The 26,021-nt window shown below is 41.5% G+C and overlaps 1 protein-coding gene and 1 long non-coding RNA gene across 19 annotated transcripts in view; one reads left to right on the top strand and one right to left on the bottom strand.

Annotated features, from left to right (window-relative positions):
• ITPR1 (inositol 1,4,5-trisphosphate receptor type 1) overlaps nucleotides 1–26,021 on the bottom strand; it is a 352,707-nt gene that overhangs the window by 31,250 nt on the left and 295,436 nt on the right. For all 7 annotated transcript variants that reach the window (XM_037800676.1, XM_037800678.1, XM_037800680.1 and 4 more), the window contains 6 exons: nucleotides 24,080–24,272; nucleotides 18,384–18,506; nucleotides 12,315–12,490; nucleotides 8,024–8,188; nucleotides 2,592–2,787; nucleotides 787–879 (listed from right to left, as the gene is read on the bottom strand). In XM_037800676.1, the coding sequence (XP_037656604.1) occupies nucleotides 787–879; nucleotides 2,592–2,787; nucleotides 8,024–8,188; nucleotides 12,315–12,490; nucleotides 18,384–18,506; nucleotides 24,080–24,272 (946 nt within the window). The remainder of the gene's footprint in view (nucleotides 1–786; nucleotides 880–2,591; nucleotides 2,788–8,023; nucleotides 8,189–12,314; nucleotides 12,491–18,383; nucleotides 18,507–24,079; nucleotides 24,273–26,021) is intronic.
• Nucleotides 1–26,021, top strand: part of LOC119507563 — a 112,289-nt gene that overhangs the window by 78,983 nt on the left and 7,285 nt on the right. For 6 of the 12 annotated variants that reach the window (XR_005211316.1, XR_005211312.1, XR_005211301.1 and 3 more), the window contains 4 exons: nucleotides 7,150–7,255; nucleotides 7,389–8,406; nucleotides 18,707–22,594; nucleotides 22,782–22,890. This is a non-coding gene — a long non-coding RNA (uncharacterized LOC119507563). Of the gene's footprint in view, nucleotides 1–7,149; nucleotides 7,256–7,388; nucleotides 8,407–18,706; nucleotides 22,724–22,781; nucleotides 22,891–26,021 lie in introns of all 12 variants that reach the window. The other 6 variants (XR_005211321.1, XR_005211307.1, XR_005211320.1 and 3 more) reach the window with 6 other exon arrangements.

The raw sequence follows: 26,021 nt of genomic DNA, 5'->3' as shown, positions 1-26,021 counted from the left end.
GGTTAAATCCAGCAACGTTGTATAGGAGGGCCTCGGAGGCTCTCCATTCTTATTGCTTTAATGGATGGAGGCTCATGCCTGGCTGCCCACTTTGTTCCTTTCTCCAGCTGCAATGAGAATGGTCTTCCTAAAACACAGGTCTCATCTTGTCACTCCCCTTTCAACAATTCCTAATCACCCTTTGGATGAAGTCTAACCTCCTCAGCCTGACATACTAGACCCTTCGTAATCTGGCCCTTTGTTTACTTTTCTGGCTTCCTTTCTTGCCAGGTTTCTTCCTTATACTCAGTATCTCCAGCACAGGTGAATTACTCCAAGACTTGAGACATGCTATTTGCTCGACTTGGAATACCCACCCCTACTCATTTTCCCAAGATCTTTCTGTTTTACTTTATAACTCACCTTCTTGGTAAGCCTGCCCCAATATTAGGCTGGGTGTCTGTCTGCTGTATTCCATCCTTATCCTCAGCACTTAGCATACCCCTGTCAATCACCTGTTTACCTGCCTACTTTCCCCATTACATTTTCATAGCTTAGAGTATACCACAGTGCCCAGTAAATAGTGGGCACTCAGTAAATACTGGTTGAATCAATCAAGCAGATATTCTCTTCCCATGTAGCCTTGATTTTCCTCTATCCTCCTCCTCTCTCCCGGCCTGTCCTCTTTGCTACTAGCCTTACTCTAAGCACTGGATTTGCTTTAAGCTGCTTCCAACATCATCTGCAACATCTAAGCCTCTGGAGGAGTCTAACTTGCAGGGGGGGCTTATGGCTGCAAGGTCCTACCTTCTCTTGGTGCAGGAGAGGAACAGTTCTCCCCACTCTCCACCCTACACACATCAGAGTACAGGAACTCGCTTGCCAAACTCTCACCAGCTTCTGGGGAAGAGAAGGAAAGTTTATGATGAAAAATCTGGCAGCATATGGTTAAAATGTTTGACATCACCAATTCATGGCTGATTAAACAATTCTTTACATAAATAACACCCTACAATCCTGTGCATAAATTCAAAGCAGAGATGCAATTTACACTTTCATTTGATGATCTGTATGGGAAAAAAGCCAAAAATGTCCATTTCTGTAGGCTTACTAGAAATACCACACTTAAATAGCACCTCTCCAAGCAACTGAAACTCTTAGACATACACTACTGAATACACAGACTCCAGCAGAATTTATACCAAGTCTGCACGAGAATCCTCAGCATTAGTGGAACTCTGAGGTCCAGGCCAGTTTAGTTCAGAGCTCTGAGACGGCTGGCAGTGAATGCCATTCAGTGTCAACGTGGAGGCTGGAGTTACATGCCAAGAACACAGCATTTGGGAGTGAGGAAACAAAGGCTGCCTGGCTCAATTAGGCACAACAACTCCCATTCGTTCCTTGGACTGGCAGTGCCTGGCTACCTGACGAGAAACCAGGAATATTTCACAAAGTAGTGCCAAATATTTCAATTAAGAGAAAAGAGCACTTGGGTATCACTCTAGCATGTGACTGTTTTTGTCCCTCTCAAAATTGGAAATCCCTTCTGTTCTTGCTCTCCATGAACGAATATAAGCTCGTATTTTAAAACTTGCACACAGTAAAAAAAAAAAAGCCCCGAGAAAGCCACTGCCAGCAGTTTGGGGGTATATAAGTCCACATTTTAAAAGACATATAAGAACTTTTTAAAATTTAAAAATGTAGGCATGTGATCCTACTCTATTCTTCTGAAATTTCCCACTATGTGTTTTAGACATTTTTCCATGAGGGATGCTAAAGATATTCCATATCTGCAGAGTATTCCTCCCTACAGGTGTACTGGTGAACCCTACAGGTGTATCTGGTGGAAAAAAATTCCCTTACTGCTGGACATTTAGATTGCTTCCAATTTCCCACTGCGGTGAACATTCTTCCATAGACATCTATTTTTACATGCATGGTCAGTTTTCCGCCTAAGGATAAATTCCTAGAAATAGACTTACTCAGTAAAAGAGTTTGCAGATTCCTAAAGTGTTTAATATATACGGTCAAACTGCTTTGTGAAAAAGTTGTACTGGTATAAAATATTACTTTAGTGAATAAACTAAATGTAAGAGCTGAACACTCAGTTCCAGCAGTTGATACACCACATCACCTTTTGAAAACTAAGCCCTTTAGGGTGACAGTGTGATTGTGAAGGCCTCGTGGATCATAGTCCCTTTGTCTAGTGTGTGGACAGTAGAAAAGTGGGGACAAAAACTTAAATGACAAATGGGGGGGGATGGTTTGGGTGTTCTTTTTTTACTTTTATTTTTTATTCTTATTCTGAATCTAATGTAAGGAAAATGTTCAGAAATAGATTGTGGTGATGAATGCATAACTATATGATGGTACTGTGAACAGTTGACTGTATACCATGGATGATTGTATGGTATGTGAATATATTTCAATAAAACTGAATTTAAAAAAAAAAAACAAAAACTAAGCCCTTTATTCAAAATTCCCTCGCTGGGTGTTGGAGATACCACAGGGAGACACCATCATTGTGAAGTCATTATTTTCATTAGTTCAGTTATAAACAGGAACTCTAGTTTTCTTTAACATTAGGTACAATCAGAAGATCCCAAACCCACCTGGGACAGCTGTTTCATTGGGTAACCTATCTACTTCCAAGATAAAATCATCCTTGAAGAAAAGATAGCCCACTATTGAGAACAGGTAAACCAGGATCAAAGCCAGAACCGCTGTCAAGATGATGGACCGTCCATTGCGGGTGACGCTTTTAATGACATTAAGCAAAGTCTCTTCTCTGTACACTAAATCAAAAAGCTTTAAAAAACAAACAAAAAAGAAGATGATAGGACAATTTTAAGAAGCCTCTATGTTAGGTTTACGTCAGCATTACATAGTGAAAACTTGAGTTACAGAGCATTCACCCATGTGGGCACTCAAAAGCATTAGTATACTGTCATTTCAACTCTTAGTATTTTGCCTGTCTTAACAGTGAAAATGGAGTTGGTAAAAATGAGGAAAAATAAACACAGAAGAGGAAGACAAGAAACTAGAGTAACTGTAAGCAACATACAGAACAGTTCAGAGGTCCTGAAAATGCATAAGTACAGGGTTGTTCCAATAAGTTTCAGAGTAAGGGAGAGGAAAGTGTTGAGAGTCCTGGCGTACATTCATTTAGGAAGTGGTTACTGATTTTATATTAGGGGCCAGGTACTCTGGACACAGCAATGTACAAGACCCTCAATCGTGTCCTCCTGGAGCTTAGGGTCTAGTGGAGAAGGCAGACATACAAGACATACATACGTGCATAGAGCATGTACTCTGGAGTCAGGTAGAGGTTCACATCTTGGCTCAACTATTTACTGTAACTACGATCTTGAGATAGGAACTTTCTCCTGTTGTTCTGAGCCTCAGTTTCCTCATATGTATACTGAAAAATGTAGAGTTATTGTAAGGAATAGACAATGGATATATATATATACTCCTTAGCATCTAGTCACACTTGTGTGCTGAGTAAGTGTACAATAAATGGTAATTATCATTAATTTCCAGAAGAGACTGGACCCAGGTGACATAAGTGGCAGGTATACTGGTGATGGTAACATACCAGTAAGCCCAAACTCATACTATCCTCCCCTAGTTTGGGGAAAGAACTGCTGCAGTTCTTCATGTGTTTACATTTAGGCTTGCTTCCTGCTAAGGGAGAGCTCTTTGACAGAAGTTGGCGTCATGTGAAATGGAAGATCCCCATAGGTTAATATAGGTATGGGAGGCCTGATGGCTAGTTTTCTAAAAACTACAATCTCAGCTATCTGGCTGGGGGAATGATGAGGAGTGACGGGAGGAGAGCTCAACGGGCTTGGACGTGGAGACTCGTCTTAAATGTGGCCCCTGTGCTGACGTCTAATCCTCTCCAGAAGGTTCTACCTCTACTGCTGCTTGGTGTATGACTGTGCATGGTGAAGGGAGTTGGGGGACATGGGTCTGAATTGTAACTTTGTAAATTTGTTGCAAGATGTTGATCAAGTCTTGTAACCTCTCTAGACTTCAGCTTCCTCATCTGTAAAATAATAATCAGTCCACACTGAAATAGCTGATTTGAGTCCATTTATATTCAAGTTCATTTTCTGATCAATTACCCTTTCTGCTTCCTTAATGTCAATCTGTGTCCTGAGACTAGTTCTGTGAAGGTTATTGGGTGAAGTAGGTTTCTTAAAAGGAAGCAAGGAATAAGCATTTAGTTAATGTAAGAGTATAAAAGGCTAAGTGTTAGGGACTAAATATTTTCTAACAGTTCAATATAAAGCAGCGAATAAGAGCAGCTTCAGACAACAAACAAATAACACTTGTTTTGGGGGGATAAGAACCTTAGCAATTATACAAACACCCAAATCACTGAAATGACAAGTGATTTTTCTTTTCACTCATCTGTATTTCCTGACTTTAGAACAACGGACATGTATTACTTAGAAGATTACACATGTTCAAGGATGAAAAGTTTGAGAACACAGAAAAGCACACACACAAAAAACAAACAAAAATCACAAATAATCCCATCTATAGACATCTACTCAGTAGGTTACATTTCCTTCTAAACTTTTAAAAAATGTAATACACATTTTTATGTAAATATTATACCATCATCCTGGCAGACAGCCAGCATCTTTCATCTAGCAAACATGAATGCTCCCATGTCCAAAAGCATCACCAAATACTCCCTTGTATGGAAAGAATACAATATACTTAACCAATATCTTTTCTTTTTTCAAACATTCAAGCTGTTTTCAATTATATGTCATTATAAATAATGCTGTGATGAATACCTCTGTATATACTCTGTAAATACTCATCTAGTTATTTCCCTTTGGTGAATTTCCAAGAAATAGAATTGTTGAGTCAAATGTTACAATAGAAACATATTGCCCAACTGCCTTCCAGAAAGGTTGTACCAATTTACGCATACCACTAGTAGAGAATGATTCCCATTTAACCTCACTCTCACTAGTAACTGGGCATGATCATGTTGGTTTTTTTTTTTATTTTAAAAAATTTGTTTTTATTTTAAAATCAAATTTTACTTATTGTAGGAAATTTGGAAAATATAGAAAACCATACAGAAGAAAATTAATTAAAACAACTTGCCATCCTACCACCCAGACGTAACCACTATAAGCCCTCTGGTATATATGCTTTCAGTCTTCCTTTTTCTGTGTGTGTGTGTGTGTGTGTGTGTTTCTTTTTTACATTTATTTAAATTATAGAAAATTTAGGGTTACAGAAGAATCATGCAAAAAATACAGCATTCCCACAGAACTCCCCTGTTGTAGACACTTTGCATTTGCGTGGTACCTTTGTTCCATTGATGTAAGAATATTAAAATTGCACTATTAACCAAAGTCCACAGTTTATGTTAGTCTTATTTTCCCTCACATACCACCTTATCATTAACACCCAGCACCAATGTGGTACATTTGGCATGATCATGATTTTTAACCTTTACTAATGTCACAGGTAAAATATGGTATCATATTATGGTTTTAATTCGCATGTCTCTAAAGATGAACATTTTCCCATGTGTTTATAGACCCTCTGGATTTCTGCTTTTGTTAACTGCCTGCTTATGAACCCTGCACATTTTTATTGGGAGGTCTTAATATTTTTCCAAGGACACACTTTGGTGTAGGCTTCAGAGTAGGCTCAGCAAGTCTTCAGGAGCACCAGCACTTGTATTAGGTTGTCAGAACATCCTCCTTCCCTTTCTGGTCTGGAGCTTTTATCACTTAGTGAGACATGGGTTTCCATGCTGGAGGTCTCTCACTTTTTACAGCCAGCCCAATTCCTTTCAGGTCCCAGGATTTCCATTTTTGTGGAATTATTTGAATGGTTTCCAGTATTTTGACTGTGGCTCTCAAGAGACACTTTAATACTGCCTCTGACACCAAAAAGAGCACATCACTCGATGTCACAGACAAGTCAAGGTCCCTTGATTTAGAGAAACTTTAGACACACACACGAGAGGTGCCTGGACACACCTAGTGTGATCCTTTTAAGTGTTTCTAAAAGTGAACTGAGCTCAGTCAAGATCATCGGAAGCTATGAGTTACCCTACTCTTGCCATGACTAATTATAGATTTGAAAACACAAATGCCAAATACAATGTGAAATGCTAGTTTCATGGAAGCAGGAATTTTTTCCCAAACGAAAGGCAGGGCACTGCTACACTTAGGAACTCGGGCTTAGGAGTCAACAGAGTTGACTTGCACTGCTATCCTATTTCTGCTACACACTCATTCACCTTGTGACCTTTGGCAGGTTATCCCACCCCACCAGGCCTCAGTCTCATTATCAGTAACCTGGAGATATCATGAACCTCAGAGGTGGTTGTGAGCAAGTGACTGGAAAGAACTCAGGAACTACTAGTTCCAGACTGTGAGGGCAGGGACCATGTTTGTTTGTCTCCCCATCATATCGTCTTCCTCCAGCATTGCATCGAATGATGCCAATGAGGTCATTGCAAATGACGAAAAGGACAAGACTCGAATAGAAAACAGTGAACTAGAGGTGGACTGTATGAAAAGTCAAATTCTCTGCCAGGCTGAGGTGGCACTGTCTAGAGGGGGATCTCCCACCTCCTAGGAGAGAGCCCTCAGTAGGGACAAAGAGAGACCACCAACAGAATTCTCCTTCCCTGCTGAGGGAGGACAGGATTGGCCGTTTCCTCCACCCCTCCCCACATCCCCAGCTCACAGACTGGAACCCTATCCACAGACATTATTAAACGAGACACACACAAGAAACCTCAGAAATACAACACAGAGTTTTAGAGATGAGAATACAGAGTGACCCAAATAGCCCACATCATAACGATCACAGGTATAATCTGAGACCTCTTTGCCTAAACCCTCAATGTATAGCCAGACCTTTTTTTAAATGAGGGAGAATAATCCATTCCCCTTAGTTGGCCAGTGTCCACCGCTAATGGAATGAGCTAAAACTAACGATCAGAATGGTGCATTCTTCGTGATGTTTTGGATGGAAGAGGGAATATGGGAGGACAAGGACAATAATAATAGCTAGCAATCACTAAGCACTTACTGTATGGCAGAGCTACTCTAAGGATAGCCTATAATCCCTACGGCAGCCCTGGGAGGGAAATATATTATTCTCCTCCTTTTGTAGATGAGGAATCTTGAGGCACAAAAGCAGTTAAGAAACCAGTCCAGAGACCACATGGATCAACGAGAAGACTCTTTCAGAAGAAATTTCCTTGTTCCGCCTTTTGCAAGTAAGTTCCTCTTTTTAAGTCATCACTTAGGACTAGATCATTTATTATCCTCACGAACATTTAAAAATTTCTAGTTTATGGATGGTTTTGTCTGAAGACTGGTCAACTTTATGCTTCCTGTCATTTTATGTAGGTGCAAGGAAATGGTTTCTTATCTACAACTCTACTGATCTAGAGTCCCTCTACCAACAGCAGAGTAAGCAGGTATTTGATTCTAACTAAAAAACCTGCTCAGTAGGAAGGTGATGGAACCCACTCATTTTATAGACCATCAAGACATTAGCCACTTGACTCTGACTGAACAAAATAGCTTCCAATGAAAAGGTCCTGTGGAGCAAAAAACTGATAGAGCTCATTATCATGGACCCTCCTACTCTTAGGGCTACTACATGTTTTTGCTGAGAAACTAATTCCATAAGGACTGACTGATGAAAGCCACAAAAACATTCTCCTTGGCATGTGTTGGTTGAGCCCAAGAAATAAAGAAAACAAAGGTGGATATGCAGGAAGCACCTCCAGAACCACCCTGCAGGCATCTTGTATTACTGAAAGGTACAGAATTGGATGGGCACGGTGTGCAGCGTGCCCTCCTGGGCTCCTAGGAGCTCGCTTGTTCCAAGATCCCCCAAACCCAGTATACAGGGGGCTAGGACTCTCTCAGATCAGGTACAGCAATCACCACTGAAAGGAAGAATCTGTTATGAGAGACAGAACATGGGACACTCCCCTAGTTTTCAACAGGTGAAACATTTTGAACCCGGTACTCACCAGCAAACTGTAGAAGAATTCGTGGACAAAGAGCCCCATGGCGCAGATCAGCAGGTAAAGCAAATGATAGAGGAACTCAACATCAAGCACCATAGCTCGGTAGCCCCTGGTGAATGTTCCACAGTTGCCCACAAAGCTCATCAGAAAGATGATTTTATTGCAGACCTGAGAACGAGGACAGGAAAAGTGAGATAGCAAGTATGATGCCAAACCTCAGACTCTTCGTGAGAGCTCATGGCAATTCTCACACGAACATATTCCAATAAGCATGACAGCAATTTACAAGGCATCGTACATTTGGGGTGAAAACAAATGCTGGAATATGGAACAGCATCTTTTTGTACATCAGACCCATCAAACCCTCCAAGAACCGTTTTGCTGATGTAAGTCATTTCATTACTTTGCTTTTCAGGCATATTACAGATTACATGGTAGTCAAATAACTTCATGTTCAACAATAATCAAACAGCATTTATATATAATAAAAACAAAATTAACACATACTGAGATTATGATTTTCAAAATGAGATATGAATCATTTCCTTCATTCTAATATGAGTTAGTCAAACGCGGAATTCGCCTTAATCCACGCACCCTGTGATCAGCATAATTAAAAGCATTTTCTGAATTTCTATTATACTCTAGGCATTACAGGGTTACAATTCAATGAGAAATAGCCAGTTCTTATCTTTAATTGATCTTGAAAATGGGAATTTTCTTGGAAAAATAAAAAAGAGGGAACTTCAGGATGAGTTCTATTCTCCTCCCCCTACTTCTGGGAATGATTTGTAATTTTCCTTTGGGGAATCCATCCCTGTCTGGGTTTCAGTCCTTAACGTCTGAGTGGGGCTCCATTCTGGCCAGAGTATTACAGTCCCTTAGCCATAATGACTGGCTCAATGATGGGCAAACGGCCAGATGGAGCCAATGATAATCCACTGAGATATTTCCTGGGATCTGGGCAAGAGACAATTTTCCCACTGACCCTAAACCCAACAGGGTTTGAGCTCTGGAACTGCTGGCATTCACTCTGCCACGCCACTCCGAGAGCACCCCCAACACAGAGGAAAAGAACCAAAAGATGGCAAAGGGGAACTGGATCCTCTCTGGGCCCCTGCAGTCAGCTTTGCCTGAAGGCACATGAACCAGTACATTTACTCCTTTGCTTAAACTAGCTTGGACTAGGTTTTCTGGCCCCTGCAGCTGAAGGCGTTCTAACTGATCTGCTAGGTAATGTAGTGCTACCTTTGATAGAAACCCCATGTCTGAAAGTCCAAATCTAACAGCAGATTGAGAGAAAAACTTGAATTGGAAGAAAGCTGAAGAGAAAGATCTTTTGAAACAACTTGGTAAAACCATCTTCTGGTATCCTAGCTATCTTGGCTACAGACACTGGGGAAATTCTGCCAATTAATCTGGTCGGGCAGTGTAACTGAGCTTCTCAGCAATCAGATAAGTCAGGAAGCCAACACCTATAGAGAACTTTTGGCATTCTCAGGCAGGCCAAACACTCAATATACCAGTTTTTTCAATATTCTAACCTTTGACAGTGTAGGATCTTCCCTGGGGTAGGAAAGTATTACTGACTGAGGTTTCGATTAAAAAAAAAAGACAACGTTCTGGTTGACATTTCGGGACTTCAAACACGCCCAGGCTCTGTTGTCATAACGAGAGAGATAACAAGGCAACAGTCCACTACACTTGGATCCTCTCCCCTTTAACCCCTGCCCTAGTTTTCTCTGTTGCTTCAACAGCAAGTATCTCCTATTCCTGGTCTTAACCTGCTGTCTCCACATGCTGCTGACCTTGCTTGGCTAGTCCTTGATCTGGCCCGTCAGTCCCACCTCTCTAATGCAGGGGTCTCTCCTAAAAAGTCTCCAAAGGCTCCCACAAGGGCAAACCCAACAATCTTGCCCTATCTGCTTTTAGCATTTAATCCCAGCTCCCTGCAGCAAGACACAGCTAACCATCCATCCTTCCTACCACCCTTCCCACCCCGGGCTGCCACAATACTAACCTGTCCTGCTTCTCAAGCTCTTAGACTCCAGTGTTCCCCCTCTCTCTGTCCATAGCTATTTCTTCCTTCTCTATATCCTCCATGCAAGTGTTTCCTTTTTTCTCCCTCTTAACAATTATTATAGCTGTTTCAGCATTTTTTCCTCAGTTAACATTATTTTCAATGGAACTCGAATGTCTAATTTGAGCCTCCCCTCCCCGCCCAAAAGGATTCATGTTGAAGTGAAAACCGTGGAATGAGTAATGGCCAGAGAAACAAAAGAACCAGACAGCCCACAGAAGGCCACCTCTGATTTACTGAGGCTTCTCTTCTTATTTATTTCTTTGGTATTTCCTTCTTAAATAGCTTCCCCTCACTGCAGGCGTAGATACCTACGTTCCCCTCCCCAATCCTCACATCTCTTTATCACTCTGGTCATGGATTTCCAAAAGCCAGAGCTAACATTAATAACTTGTCTAGTCCCCTCAAATCCAAAAAGTCAATCATTTAAATGCATTACCACCCAGACAACTAGACCTTTGTGTGATTTCACTGTAGTCAGTCACATTATTCTTCTCCCAGTCATCCATGACTGTACATTCGGAGTTATCTTGCGTCCTTTAACACCCAATTCAAGACAGTGACATCTTCTTTGCCCAAAGAGAATGCCCGAGACCAAGGCCCTGCACTTCTTCCAGGTATAAGGCTACGATTCTATACCTGCCACAAGTCACTATTTCCTTTGCATCTCTGACATCTGTTCCTTCCTTCTTCCTTCTACCTGAGACTCAAGCTCATCACACCAATCGAAAGCACGCTAGAGCCCCTGCAATGGCCTCCCTGCCTCCAACCCCTCCCCACTTTAACCCTATAACACCTCACTACTGAAAGAACTTTCTCAAGGATACTTCTTTGTATATACTATTTCTTTGTTCAGAAATACTTCAGTCACTTCCCACTACTGGGAACAGCATTCCCAACATTAATCCCAACTCATACTTTTAAAAACTTTGCAGTCAAAGAATTTTGGAAATCTTGGAAATTATCTTAGAGGTTTACAAGGCATATTACATAGGACTTCTCTGAGAAGTCCTGCAGTTTTGTTTTTTGTGTTTTTTTTTTAGTATGTTTAATTTTGCTTAACTCAGCATTTCCCAAATTTATTTGACCAAGGAACAATTTTTGACCTAAAAGTTAACCTGGAACATGCTTTGAGAGTGTTGACTGGGAAGATCAAATCCAACTGTTTTAGCTTAAAATTCAGTGCCCCAGCTTACTTGTGCAGGACCAGTTCCCATCACTTCATTATATAAGCTGAAAGTGAGGTGGGATTCAAGTCTACATTGTTTCTTGACAACGTCCTGGGCTTTCCCACTCTTCTCCTTTGGCCTATGGGACCCATAGACAAATGTTCCTGTCAATCCCTGCTCCTAGTCCCTGGCCAGTTTGTTCCCAGCTTTTAAGACCTAACTTCTACCCTACCACCTCCCCCTAAGCTCGTCACTTTGAAGGAGTCTCTTCTCCAAAGTCCTTGCTGCCTTTGCCACTTAAATACCCATATTGGGACATTTACTGTTGCACTGAATGATTATACTAACTTTATTTTGCAATATCACTTCCATTTTCATACAGTGACCTCAGCTTCCTTCTATGTTCAGGGCAGAAATCTCCGAAAGGCATTTTTAGACCCCCACAGTGCCTTACATGTTTTTCTTTTCCTTCTCTTCACCAGAAAACCTCTACAATTGTGGTCTTATGCTGACTTTGTGCACTTCCTAAGAATTCTCCTATACATGCAGTTGGCTACTATCCCTCACCTGCACTAAAACAGCATTTCCAAATACCACCACTGACTTCTTAAATGACTCTATTTCTCTTCTTACCTCTCTGTTTCACCTCTGTATTCTGATCAATCCCTCTTGCCTCTTTCTATATGCCCTCACCAGAAGTGGGTACTGTGTTAATATTTGAGGATTTGACTTATAGGCTAAAATCTCTTGTCCCTGGCAAAAGTGATTTAAATTTCCACTGCTATCCCTGTTCCTTTCTAACTTCTGAGAGGGATATACACTGAAAATGAGACCATCAATGCACTGAAAGGCTTGGTGGACCATGAGAGGGTCAAGAGGGAGAGGCCCACCTGCAGCTCTCTTTCTTGCTTCTGTTATTTTATGAGTTGACCCAAACAATATTTTTCAACACTGAAAGCACAGACCAAAATTCTGGGGATCAGAAAGGAATGCATTCCTATTTGCCTGCAAACAAAAAAATGGCTATGAAGATATTCATACTTACATTGAAAGCTCCCAGAAGAAACAATGTGGGTTGTAATCCGACTGAAAATATCAGCCGTAGAATTGTGCAAGCAATTAGTGCCCGGATGCCGTGGGGCTTGGGGAGGGCAATGACAATGGCCAAAGAGATAAGCATGGCTGTCCACAGCAGTCCTGACAAGTGCGGCTCCAGAGTTCCTGGAATGACAAGGAGGGCCTCTCACAGACCAGTGCTTTCGTGGGGGACGGACACTTTCCTCAATCATCTCCCTGGCCTCATCTATAAACTCTTACCTCAGATTCTCTGCCCCAGACATAACCAATCACATCTCTTTTTCTTACCTTCAGCCCTTCATATGTGTTCCTTCTGCCTGGGAAATTCTTCTTCCCTTCTTACTTACATTAGGTCTCAGGTTAGATATGACCTCTTCCAGGAATCCTCCCCTATCCCCTTTCTCCTCACAAAATATGCCAGGTGCTCCCGATGGTCACTGGATCATCCCTATAGGATATTCTTTTCTAGTGGTCAGTTTACTTGTCTGTCTGCCTCTCTCTCTCCCTCTCTCTCTCATACCAGATTCCAAGTTCCCAGAGGCACTCATAAAATGCTTATTCAATAAATAAAACTTACATGTGTCACACTTCACTCTTAGAGAAGGCAAACTGGAAGCCCAAACTTTTCATTTTTACTATAAGTATGCAAAGGAAAATTGCAGTTCCCCTGTCTGAATCAGATTTCTTCAAGGGAAGGAGGAAGGCAACTTCCGTATCATTAGCATCATCCTACAATTAGATTATCCTTGTAGTCAAAGAGCTTATACCAGTTTTTGTCATCTCTCGCTATTGCAAGTTCTATTTAGAGTGTCCCATGAGATGGCTTGGTTATATAATATGAGCCAACATAGCTAAAAATATAGTTCTGTAAAACACTCATTTAAAAAAAAAAAAACACCCCTATTTCAAATGCTGTCACATTTTGAGTCTCCTTCAGATGTAAACAAGCAGCACTACATGATTAAGGCCACTTATATAAAGGAGTTTCACTTCTTCAAAACTGCTGGGATTATAAGCACCACCCAGGAAAGAGACAAGAGGCACTTTTCAGAATCTTGCAAGTTACAGGTTACCGCTATTCCACCAGTATGCTGGATGCCCTAGTTTCTTTAGTTTAAACCTGCAAAGATTCAGTTTCTCTTTAAAAACTGTTCCAATAACCTCAATCACTTACTTTTGATATCTTTTGAATGGAAACCCTGATTAGAAATGGGCACAAGGAGGCAGAAACTTTCCAGAAACTCAGGAAGAAGTAGAGATGGAGGCCTGTGTGTGGCTTCTTGCACATTTATCCATTGTCAGACATTATTTTAAGCCCTTTCCGTTGATTATCATTTATTTGATCCTCTCACAATTACCCTATGAGGTTGGTATTATCATCTCTACTTTAATCTACAGGAAACTGAATCTTGTGTTTTGTAACTTGCCTGAGGTGACACAGCTAATGGCTGGGGAACCTTAACTATCATTAAAAAAAAAGTCCCCTCAGCTTACTGAGGTATAATTTAAGGACAATAAAATCCACCCATTTAAAGAGAACAATTTGATGAATTTTGGCATTTTATACAATTACGTAACCACCACCAGAATAGAGAGAGAACATTTTTATCACCGTAAAAAGTTTCCTTGCACCTCCTTACAATTGATCTCCTTGCCCCCCAACCCAGCCCCAGATAACCACTGCTCTGCTTTTGTCACTACAGTTTTGCATTTTCTAGAATTTCATAAAAATAAAAATAATAATCACAGGTATACAGTCTTTTGTGTTTGCTTTCTTTTACTTAGCATAATGTTTCTGAGATTCATCCAGGTTACTGTGCTTATCAGTATTTTGTTCATTTTATTGCTGAGTAGTATTCCATACTGTGTATATATCACAAGTTGTTTATCCATTCAACAACTAGCAGCTCTTTGGGTGGTTTCCAATTTGGAGCTATTATGAGTAACACTGCTAGGACCATTCAAATACAAATCTTGGAGTGGACACACATTTTTCATTTCTCTTGGACAAATACCTGGTAGGAGACTGCTGAATCCTATGTATATGTTTAACTTTATAAGACACTTGCATACTCTTTTCCAAAGTGGTGGTACCATTTTGCCTTTCCCCCAGCAATATTTGAGAGTGCCAGTTGCTCTACCTCCTCATCAATACTTGGTATTTCCAATCTTTTAAATTTTAGCCATTCTAATAGTTTCATAATTGTATGTCATTGTGGTTTTAATTTGAATTTCCCTGATAACTAGTGACGCTGAGCCTCTTTTCATGTTCTACTGGCCACTTGTATGTCTTCTTTTGTAAAGTGTTCAAATCTTTTGCCCATTGTTTTAACTGGGCTGCCTTTTTATTATTGAGACTGTATACCATGTGATTTTTATTTTTATTTTTATGAAATTCTAGAAAATGCAAAACTGTGGTGACAAAAGGAAAGCAGTGGTTATCTGGGGCTGAGTTGGGGGGCAAGGGGATCAATTGTAAAGAAGTACATAAGGAAACTTTTTAGGGTGATAAAAATGTTCTCTCTCTTGATTCTGGTGGTGGTTACGTAATTGTATAAACTGCCAAAATTCATCCAATTGTTCTTCATAAATCTGGTTGTAAGTCTTTTGTCAGGCATACATCTTGCAAATATTTTCTCCTAGTCTATGGTTTGCCTTTCATTTTCCTAACTGCGTAATCACCATTTTAAACTGCCTCTTGAAATCTCAGGATAATAAATGTGTCCAGTATGATAAACAAACTTAAATCCTGATGGGGCTAGCACAAAAACCTGCTGTCCCCACACTGAAAAAGCAATGTTAAAAAATAGCGCACGATTCCAAAAAGTCAACTATAAAAAGACATCTTTGACACAAATACAGACTCTGAATACAGACAGGGCATTAGAGGGCTTACTGTTTTGTTAGATATGACAATGGCATGGTGACTATAATATATATTTATTAACTATCCTCATAAGTTAGAGATGCACACTGAAATATTTATGGGCAAAACAAGATGTATAGACTTCTTTAAGATATTTTGAAAAAACAGTAGGGGACAGATGAATAGAGATTGGCAAAGTGTTGCTAATTGTTAAAGCCAGGTTGCTGTGGACGGGTACATAGCAGTTCACCATGCTATTCATTCTTTTTGTGTGTACATTTGAAAATGTCAGTAATAAAATAATTAAACGGCAGTGCTATATGTTTGTTCAAGCGTGTGTGCAGCTTGCTATCATATGCTCAGAAGACAGAGCAATAGATGATGGATGATAGACAGGGAGGGAGGGAGGGAAAGAGAAGTGGTGGTGTGACAGCAGGTTAAAGTTGGTGGATGGGGTATCGGGGGAGGGGGGTCAGGGAATGCTGGAGTTCTGTGTATGGGGTTTGTATTGTTTTTGCAACTGTTCCTACAACTTTGAATTTATTTCAAAATAAAAAAAAAAGGCAGTAGTATGTTTATTTTAAACATCATAGATGCTCACAAATGCAGTCACGTATCTGAAACTGCCTAACTTACACACTTTTGAAAGACTGGTGTGAGTCATTAGTTCTGGGGGGAAATTATATTTTAGAGAAGGAGCTTGTAAGGCCCCCAGTATTCTGACAGCCACAAGCCTTGGAAGCTACAGAGCTGCCTCGGTGCTTATAACAAGATCATCACACACACTTCAGGCTGATGTTTTGGAAGTCCTGTTTTCAGGATTCAGTAACAACAAGTATTGATCTCAGTGAAATAATTTCAGATTATGAAGCAGATCTTGTTTCTAGGCAGGGCTAATGCAGCCTTCCTCTTGAGGATGGTTAGCAGTGAATTCAAAAAAATACCTCAACATGTCTTAAAAAAGAAAAAAAAATTTCCTTCTGAGAGTGAACTGAAAAATTTGAGGCAATCTCAGTCACTATACAATGGAAAAGGTTTCCTTAGGTCTGATCAATCTCCCTTCCCCTCCCAGGAGATCTAATCTGCTTTTGGGTCTAATCCATCCGGCGTGAAATTCCAAAGCCCATACTTCCAAAACAAGAAGCCGTGACTACTAGAGATCAACCAGAGTCGATACCAGATTTAGAACACACCATTTTAGAATTAGAAGGACCCTTAACAATCATCTCATCTATTGGGGGTTTCAAATTTTGATGGGCAAGAAATAGAATGACCCAGAGATCCTGACTGAGTCAGCAACTATTTTCCCCTAAGCGAAGGGAATTTCTGAATCTACATCAAAGTTTCACAACCATGGCTCAATCTAAAATCCTCTTATTCCAGAGGATAATAGGGACTAAATCAAGTAGCTTGCCTAGTGTCACAAGGCTGAAAGTGGCAGAGCCAGGCACAGCCATCCTGAGTCTCGGTATTCCACTGTCTGAGGATCATCACTGAAGGGTACGGGAGCTGCCAACTCACTGTCTCCAGAACTAGCCTGATGGCTGCCACCAGTGACCAGTGAAGAAAATGGTCATGTATGAAATAAATACCTATTTTAAATATTTTTAAAGAAATGGACAGTGAATGAAAACACATCCAAAGTAATGGTTGGAATAATCTGCTATGATGAGCATGATGACTTCCCTTAGGTGGAAAGAGACCCAGGCCACTGTCACAACCAACTGAGCTCTTGGTTGCTCATGTGAGCATTCCTTGCCCCTGCTAACTGGCAGGTCAGACTCCCTCTCTGAGAAAACCCTGCAGCCCTATGCACCTGCCAAATCTTTTCAGACAAGGGCACGTGAGATTCCTGACATGTCATTTAAAAACAGAGTCCCCCAGGCTTGCGTTTAGGTAGTGCTTTGGGGTGAAAACCCTCAAATGGAGCCTTCTATGTAATGTGAGACTGAACAGAAGAGCTGTGTAGCTCCTCAAATGTGTAAATTAAATATAGAAGCATTACATAACATGCTGTCACTTTCAAATTGGCCCTTAAATTTACTTTTAGGACATACACACATACCATTTGAACCAGCTGATCTGTATCATTACGTTCAAGAGCTGAGGCTAAAGCTCACTCCTGCACTGTTTTTGTGTCTTGCTTTTGGGTTCTTTATCCCCTTAACGATTCATACAAAATGGCTCCTGGCAGGTTGTTACATACGTATGTGAGGTGATATGCCAAAAAAAGCTCTGATAAAAAATTTATCAGAGAAGTAGACCTCCCAGGAGGCTGTAATGAGTGTCAGAAAAGGGCCTGTGAATATATAATAGAAGATGAGTTTTTAATGCCTGCCACCAAAAAGCCACAATTCCAAGTGCCTTTAAAAGGTCATTACACAAATCAAGGGGTATGAAAGAGAAAAATGTCCCTCCTAAATTGTTTGTCTTTCTCAGCAAAATATGTAGAATGCTCACACAGATGACCAGACGGAGATGGGGAGCAGGGCAAATCCATAAAGGCCATGGATATAATGTTTTATATGTGACTAATAAGTAGCTCTTAATAGACTAAACATTTGGGGAGATACAGTCTGCAGTCTTTCAAGTTCTGCTTCTCCCCAGCCTTTGCAAAAAAAGAAAAAAATTCCAGAGATTTCTTACAAATTCTTTAGTCTGAAATAAATTCCACAAATATGGTGCAGAAAAAAAAAATCTACTGGAATGGGCATCAAAATAGCTAGGATTAGTTCTGGAAGTAAGAAGCTGTGTGACTTCTGGCCAAATCTCTCAGCCTCTCTGAGATGAAGTCTCCCCGTATATGAAACAAGGAGGCTGCCTGAGACAATTTCTCACAGGTTTTATGGTGTATGGTGTCTTATGGTAGCACAACATTGTGAATACAATTAATACCATTGAATTGTATAGTTGAAAGTGGCTAAAATGGGAAAATTCATGTTGTATGTACATTGCCACGATAAAAAAAAAAGTATATGGTCTCCTCTTTCTTCCCTAGATAAATAAATAGGTACACAAAATTTTTATTATTTTAAGTTAGATTTAAATCTAAATATGTGGTAAAAGCTACAAACACATCGTGTCTGAAAATGGATAGCTGGGATCCTATGTGAAAGTCATGATCTTTCTGTTGTTTCTATTACGTATCCTTGAAATTAAAGATATGGGTACCTCCTCGGACTCCTTTAAATGGGTAGAAAAATGCCACAAGCAGATTCATCAGGACGGCCAGGTTAAACGAAATGCTGCTCCAGAAAGACATGTTGCGGGCACACCAGTACAGAACCGGCTGGGCTGTGAAAACAAAGACGAGGCCACGTGAGGCTGGAGACCGAGCACTGGAATGCTGGGAATGCAGCACAGCCCTGCCTCCCGCTCTTCCTCCACAAGTTGCCTTTTGTTCCCGGCTTTCCCCACAACAGTAAAAATGATCATTTGTTTTGAAGTTGACTCATAGGCGCATAATGACATCAGATTGGTTTATTTCTGTTTAGGGCACTTACTGGAAAAGAAGACGTGTTTGGGGGCAAGGAAGAAGAGATGAAAAGGAGAAGAGTTGGAGCACAGAAAAATCCTGATTGCCCCAGTCCACACCATCAGTCATGGAATCTAGGGTTTACCCAGAGTTCGTGTACTGAGTCCTCAGTTCCCCCCAATACTCCTGGAACAGATGAGCTGCCCAGAGAGTCGCAAGAATTCAGTGAGCTTTCCAAGCTTGGTGGGAGTGGGGAACTGGTCATCGGAGCTGGACAAGCTTGGCCCCAGATGAGGATGGGTACCATTTTCTCAATTCTTCCCATGCCCAGAGTTCTTCACTAACACGCTGGTACATAAGAGCAAGATGAGTACCTTTTCCTGACATTGAATCATTTGTCATTTCCCTGAGGTCTGATGATTACTCTTGGGGGATGAGGGAGCTGGGAGAGAGTGTTGCTGATTGGGTGGTCAGCAATTGAGTTCCCGTTTTTCCAAGGGCTATGGAGAAAGGATGTGGCACCAAAGCTATCACAAAGAGGCAAGAGACACTTTTGATACTGCCCCCATCCTAAGCCCACTGTCACCTAGAGGTGATACCATGGATTGGCTGAGCATTCTCAGTCTTAGAACAAAAATCCTATGGCCATAGCTCTGCATGTAATTGTACTTCCTTTTCCCCAGAACTATTTTTCAATGGTGCCTCACACTTAGGATGATGCTCAAAAAATAGACTTGGGAGGACTAATTTCAATCTCCACACCAGAAGCAAAGTTTCCAAAAGACAATCTCATTCAACATTATGCCCCTCCAAAGATGAGCATGGAGTACGTGAGAATGGATCTCTATTGTGTATTTCCTTTTCCCAATGAAGTCATCGTTTAACTTTAGGACAGCAGCCAACAATAAATCCAATGGCCTTATAATGAAGCTTATAGCAGCAGCCAAGCCTCTGGAAGCTTCCTTCCAAAATAAAGTTACAGTACAATTAAGCAGAAACCAGAGTATTTAATAATTGATAGTTTCATGTTTGTACTTGGGAACAGGCAATTTTCCAAACCATTGAGTTTCAGAGCTATGAGAAATTGTCCAGTTTAAAAATTCCTCATTTTACAAATGAGGGAAACCAAGGCCCAGCAAAGGGCTGAAGCTGTAGAGATCTCATTGCCCAGGTCAGTAATCTTCTAGGGTCAGTGACAGGGATAAAGAAAGTGGCTCGTGCCACCCCTCAACAGAGTAGCTGTCCAGAAAGTCTCAACCTCCGGTGAACAATTTACTTTTTTTCTAGGTTAATTGCTGAAGTGAATTTAAGATGATCAATCAGCTGCTCTGGAAACAACAGCTATTGGTGTTTCTTCTGGGAGAAGCACATTTCTGACCTGGATATGAAAACCACAGAAGACAACAGAAGAAACAAATGGCAAGAGTGGCAAAATAGTGGTAACTGTTGAAGCTAAACAAAGATGTTGATGTCCTTTAATCCCCAGAACATGTGAACTTTTTATGTTACATGGCTAAAAACGACTCTGCGGATGTGAGTAAGTTAAGGATTTTGAGATGGGGAAATTATCCTGGATTACCCAATGTTATCACAAAGGTCCTTGTAAGTCAAAAAGGGAGATAGAAGAGTCAGAGTAATGCATGAGAAAGATTGGACTGGCCATTGCCGGCTTTAAAGATGGAAGGAGGGCCAGGAGCCAAGGAATGCTGGCAGTATCTAGAAGCTAGAAAAGGCTGTAAGAGGGAAATGGATCTCCCAGAGAGCCTCCAGAAGGCAAGCAACTCTGCCAACCCCCTTTCAGACTTCAGACCTCCAGAACTAGAGCATAATAAATTTATGTTGTTTTCTACAACCAAGTTGGTGTTACAGCAGCAATAGGAAACTGATACACCTTCCTTTCCTCCATCCCTCAGGCTTGTTTCTATCCAAGTCTACCTATCCTAGGCACTATTCAAATCCTGTCTTCTCCAGAGGCCTTCCTTTCCCATACTTCCACAATGTGTGATTGCTCAATAACAGCCCTTGTCACAATGTGCTAGGTATTACATCCATTTAAAAATATGCCTGTGCTATCTGCCCCATCAGGTGGCAGTTTCCTACAGGAAAGAATCATAGCTTATGCACTATTGAATTCCCCACTGTACCCTGTAGCATGTTACTATTGTCCCCTGTAACTGCTTACTAGGGGCTAAAAGTTGGTAGGATCCATACACCTGCTACATTACATCAGAGAGAGAGTGCCATTATCCCTGGGAGGCTGGGCAATTTCAACAACCACAACCAAGGGTATCTCCTGGTAGCACACTTTTCTAGTTTTGTCTTCTTGCTTTTTAATGTAATTGGGCCTTGTTTGATGATGACTTGTCTTGTCAGATTCCATATATATAGCAGCAGAATTTCCCAGCTCCACTTTGGTGACTGTGATAAACATGAGGGAAAACCCCAAGCTAAAAAGGGTCAGCATATGCAATTCTGCATTGATTTCCTCTTTCACTATCTTCTGGTTTTCCTCACCCTCAGTATTCACTTCACTAGGGCAAGATCTGGAGGAGAGGATGTCAGGCTGGATCAGAGAGCGGATGGGAATGCATGAAGGGTGTGTGTGTGTGTGTGAAAGAGAGAGAGAGAGAGAAAGCGAATGGGGAGAGGGAGTGAGGGAGAGAAGAGGTTTCTGTTGATTACTGCAACTGGGTATTTTAATATTTGCAGAAGAAAATACTAAGCAGCATCATTCTCAGATGTCACTTTATGTCTGAGCCCTACCTACAGATTTCTCAAAGCACAGGTTCACTTGTGATACAGTCAGGAAAAGGTAAAGCAGCTACATAAATAAGCCAGAAAATTCTTCTCTGCAGACTTATTAAAAAAGAAATAAGCTATTTGGAGGGGAGGGGGCATGTCATTATAATTGTACCTTCTCCCCTCTCTAAATAAGTAAATCATGTTTAATTCAGTTATTATTTTCAATTTCCCTCTTAACAGCAAAAAGCTTTGAAGCCAATTAAAATCTTTCAGGTGACAACCATAGTTGTGTTTAATCTTCACTGAAACAAGAACTGATTATTTTTAAAGAATGAAGTAAGAGAAGGTAATAGCTACAATGCAATATAAATCTTGGAATAATGAGATGGCTGTTCCAGGATAAAAAAATCAATCGGTATCTTAATTCCCTACTTTACACGCAAAAGACTGGGAGCAGTTGAGTCATCTTTCCAAGGCCACAGTAGCAGAATGGAACGAAGATCCCCCCCATCTTTTGGGATTGGGGTGCTCCTAGTCTCCCAGGCTGAAGAGATCTTAGAAGGAGGACGAGGTATCTCCCCTCACCATAACAGGTGAAAACCTTTATATTGGTTCCTAAGTCTCCTGGAGAACTTATATATCTAAATCTAGATAACATCATTCTAAGAGAATGACTTTATCTGACCAGTCTCAGTAGATGCAAACAGTGAAAGGGGTAAGGTAAAATTTTAGTTTTAATAACTATTACAGAGCATTTGTTTTAGATAAGTGAACTCAGCATTTTCCTCTGTTTGGGTTGGATTGTGTCCCTTACAAAGATATCGTCAAGTCCTAACTCCCGGTCCCACAAACTGACCCTATTTGGAAGCAATCTTTGAAGACGTGAATAGTTAAGATGAGGCCTAAATAGTTAAGGTGGACCCTAATCCAGTGTGACTGGTGTCCTCATATTAAGAGGGAAATGTGGACATGCAGACAGAAGAGAGAAAAATGCCATGTGAAGACAGAGGCGGAGTTTGGAGTGATGCATCTACAGTCCAAGAATGCCAAGGATGGCTGTCAGACACCAGAAGCTGAGAGAGCAAGGAAGGATTCTCCACTGCACGTTTCCCATGAGGCATGGCCCTGCCGGCACCTGGATTTTGGACGTCTAGCTTCCAGAGCTGTGAGTCAATACATTTCAGTTATTTGAAGATGCCCAATATGTGGCCCTTTGTTACAGCAGCCCTAGAAAACTAAAGCTGGGGTTATGGAATATCCCAATGAAGACTAAAAATACAGGAGTACAAAATAGGTGGGTTCTATGTCTACTTTCTTATTGTTTTCCTACCTTTTTTGTCTTATTGCCCTAGCATGGTGCTTTGTAAAAGTTCAATGTTAAACATGATGCTTGAGTTGAAGAGTCTTAGATGAAGGTCAAAGCAGGCTGTGAGGACCACTGAAGTTGGGGAGAATCGTATGGTAAGTCTTCAGGGTTCTATGTATGGCATCCTGCTAACGTTTTCCTGGCTCCTCTGTCACGTGGAGCTGGGTGAGGAATGAGTTTGTCCCAGTAAGACATTTTGTAACAATTTAAACTGCGGGAGTGCCCCTTAGAGACAAAGGAGAATGGAGTAGGTGGGGATGAGGTAGGGACAGACGAGGCCTTCTTGAAAATCTGACTGTGCATTCCTCTCTGCCACTAGCTGGCTCCAGGGAAGCAAGAATGTAGAAAAGTGGTGAAATAGAAGAAACACACCATAAAGGAGGCTGGTCTGCTCCTGCTCACACTGTTGGGGATCAGGGACAGAAGCCCCCAGAAACTGACCTCCCACCCAGTTTTCTTTCCAGTGCAGCCCCACCCCCCAGAGAAAGAGCCCAAAAGATCACAACTCACAACTGTAACCGGAATCCAGGGTTTCAAATGAAAACCTGGCTCCTGACTAGGAGATAGAAATAAAGCATGATCCTTTTAAACTTGGTCACAACAGCTGGTGCCAAGCATACTGTTGGTACTGGAGAATCACGTTAAAATCCTAATGAACATCAGGAGCTGAGAAACCCTCGGGGGAAGCCCTGTAAATGTGCTTTAGATGAGTAATTTCAACTCGACTGGCTGGGCTTCTCAACGGGACTCACGGATGAGCAATGAAACATCTTATGTGACAAATGATCCCACTGCCTATAAAATGAAACTGGAGTCTAAGAACCAAGATACCCCATAAAAGGGAAAATACCAGTCTCCCAAGCAGGTGTGCTAATAAGTGAGCAATTAAGCTATCTGAATCTCCTGCTCAAGTGCTTCATCCTGTGAGTTCAAGGGCCTGGTCTTCCCCTCCCCCCTTATTTTCTAAATCAAGATACCAAAAAAAAAAAAAAAAGGCATTCTAAGAGTCTTCCACGGAACTCTCCAATCAAATCAAGTCAAAAGCTGCATGACGGAACCCTTTGCAGGCAAGTTTCCACCCTTGGGCTGGAGACCATTTATCAACCATAAAAAGTGTCCAGGGGTTCTGGGGCGGCAGAGGTGCACAGGAGAAGAAACTGCATCAGCTTTGCTCTTACTTGGAGATGCACGCCCCATCAAGCCCCAGTTTAGTGCTGTAAACCCCAGAACCACATGCCTTCAACACCCCATCTCTGCAGCCTGGATGAAGTGCCAGCCACCCACCTCTCAGTTTCTTTTGCCAGTTCATTTCGTTGAAGAGGTCTTCAGACCGCAGGAAGAAATCGTTGATTTTGCTGCCTTGCTCGTCCCTCTCTGTTGTGTAGTATATTCGTAGTTTTGACTCCTTGGTTAGGAATTCACATATGCTGGGCACCGGGAAGACAATCTGCTCCATTGTTCGGTCTAATCTGACAATCTAGGGTGAGAAAAAACGGTTGAGAGTAAACAGTCATCTCTGAAAACCTTTTTCCAAGATGATTTGCTATTGGCCCCAGACTCAGTGTGCAATATCAAGTGTAACACAGACCTGTTCCCTAATCTCCTCTGATTTTATAATTCCAGACTGGGCTGTGTCTTAGATTTACATAAAAAATAGTTTTGGTAAGTCTGCAAGAGTATTTTTCTAACCTCAAATCCATGAACTTTTATCTGGAACTATTTAAACTGTGCTCTTGTGTACATACTCAGCTGAAGCTCCAGGCTGGTGCTGTCCAAGAGAACTTTCCGTAAGGATGGAATGTTCTGCTTCTGCACTGTGCAATATGGCAGCCACAAGGCACACGTGGCCACTGAGCAGGAGCACATATGCAACTAGCACAACACCAACAGAGCACAATTGGGGAATTACATATTTAATTTAATATTATTTTAATTAAATAGTGACAGATGCCTAGTGGGTCCCATATTGCACAGTGCAGTTCTAGGCAGCGGTGCAAACCTCACCTAAGAGCTTTTTCCCAGATAGCAAAATTGGGTTATTTTTCATAGATAGGAACTTTAAAAAGAGATCTTTCTTTAACCCAGTGGCAGTAACCTTCTACCTGTTACAATCTATGAACCAATATGCTCATTTGACCTTATACAGCATTGTTCTTTAAACTCATTTTGTTGGGCCCCCGGGATGGACACCTCAGAGATCTTCTCCATGCCCTTCCTCAACTGACTCAATCCCCCAAGAGGAAGTAGTCTGGTGTGCATTATTCAAATTCTAGTAGTGGTAGATTTCATAAGGGTTAAGATTGCAGTACAAGCAGGGGTACAACCTCTCTTTACTCTTCTTCCTCAGAGGCTGGAGAAGTCAGGTGAGGCCCAGAACCAACACCCTTTACAAGGAGAGCTGGTTCTCGCTCTCTCCATACCTTCGCTCCCCAACACAGTACGAGAGGTGACTGAGGTCAAGTTGTAGTGGAAACTCTCAGAGCTAAGCTAAGTTTCCACAGCCCAGACTCCATAAATTCTGAGAGATGTGGTTTTCAGACCAGCAGTTCCCAAATCTAGCTGAAGATCTGGGTATGGGAGCCTAAGTTATAATACCCATATTGACACATAACCCAAACAGACACATTTAACTGGAATTGTGGCATGGGGGTTAGTGGCAAGAATTTGCACATGAACCCATGTTCCAGGGTACTCTGACATACAGTAGGCTTGGGAACTAACTTTGCAGTCTTTTGCTATCAAAAGCTTGCTTGTTTTGCACAAGCAAGCGGTTCTAGATCTTGGAAAGAAGATGCTCTAAGATGTGACTCTGAGCTTAGGAGGGAAAGCAGGAGCAAACAAGGACTTCCGGTAAACTTGAGTTCTAAACCCTAGGGCTACCCAGCCTAACTCAGCAGAGTGCAGACACTAAGGTCTGGAGGAAAGCCTCGGGTAGCAAGAGAACATCCCTTGCCTTTGCACAGATAGCTCCCTTGGTTACCTTAAGAGATGGGTGGCTGGTCAAGTGATGTGTGAGCAGGGACAGCATGCTCCAGCCATCTCTCTATCACTGAAGATCTACCCACATCTCTTTCATTACACTCACAGTTGGGAGTCAGGATATAATCCAGTCCTTCTCCTGCCTCTCATTGCCTGGGTGACCTTGTTCCCACCTCTTTACCTGATCAAGACTTCCATCTTCTCCCTGGTGACAGGAGGAGTTCAAGGAGATGATCTCATCTCCAAG

This window comes from Choloepus didactylus, chromosome 1 (assembly GCF_015220235.1).
Source record: "Choloepus didactylus isolate mChoDid1 chromosome 1, mChoDid1.pri, whole genome shotgun sequence".
Taxonomy (NCBI): Eukaryota; Metazoa; Chordata; class Mammalia; order Pilosa; family Megalonychidae; genus Choloepus; species Choloepus didactylus.
This window is presented reverse-complemented; position numbering and strand designations above follow the sequence as displayed.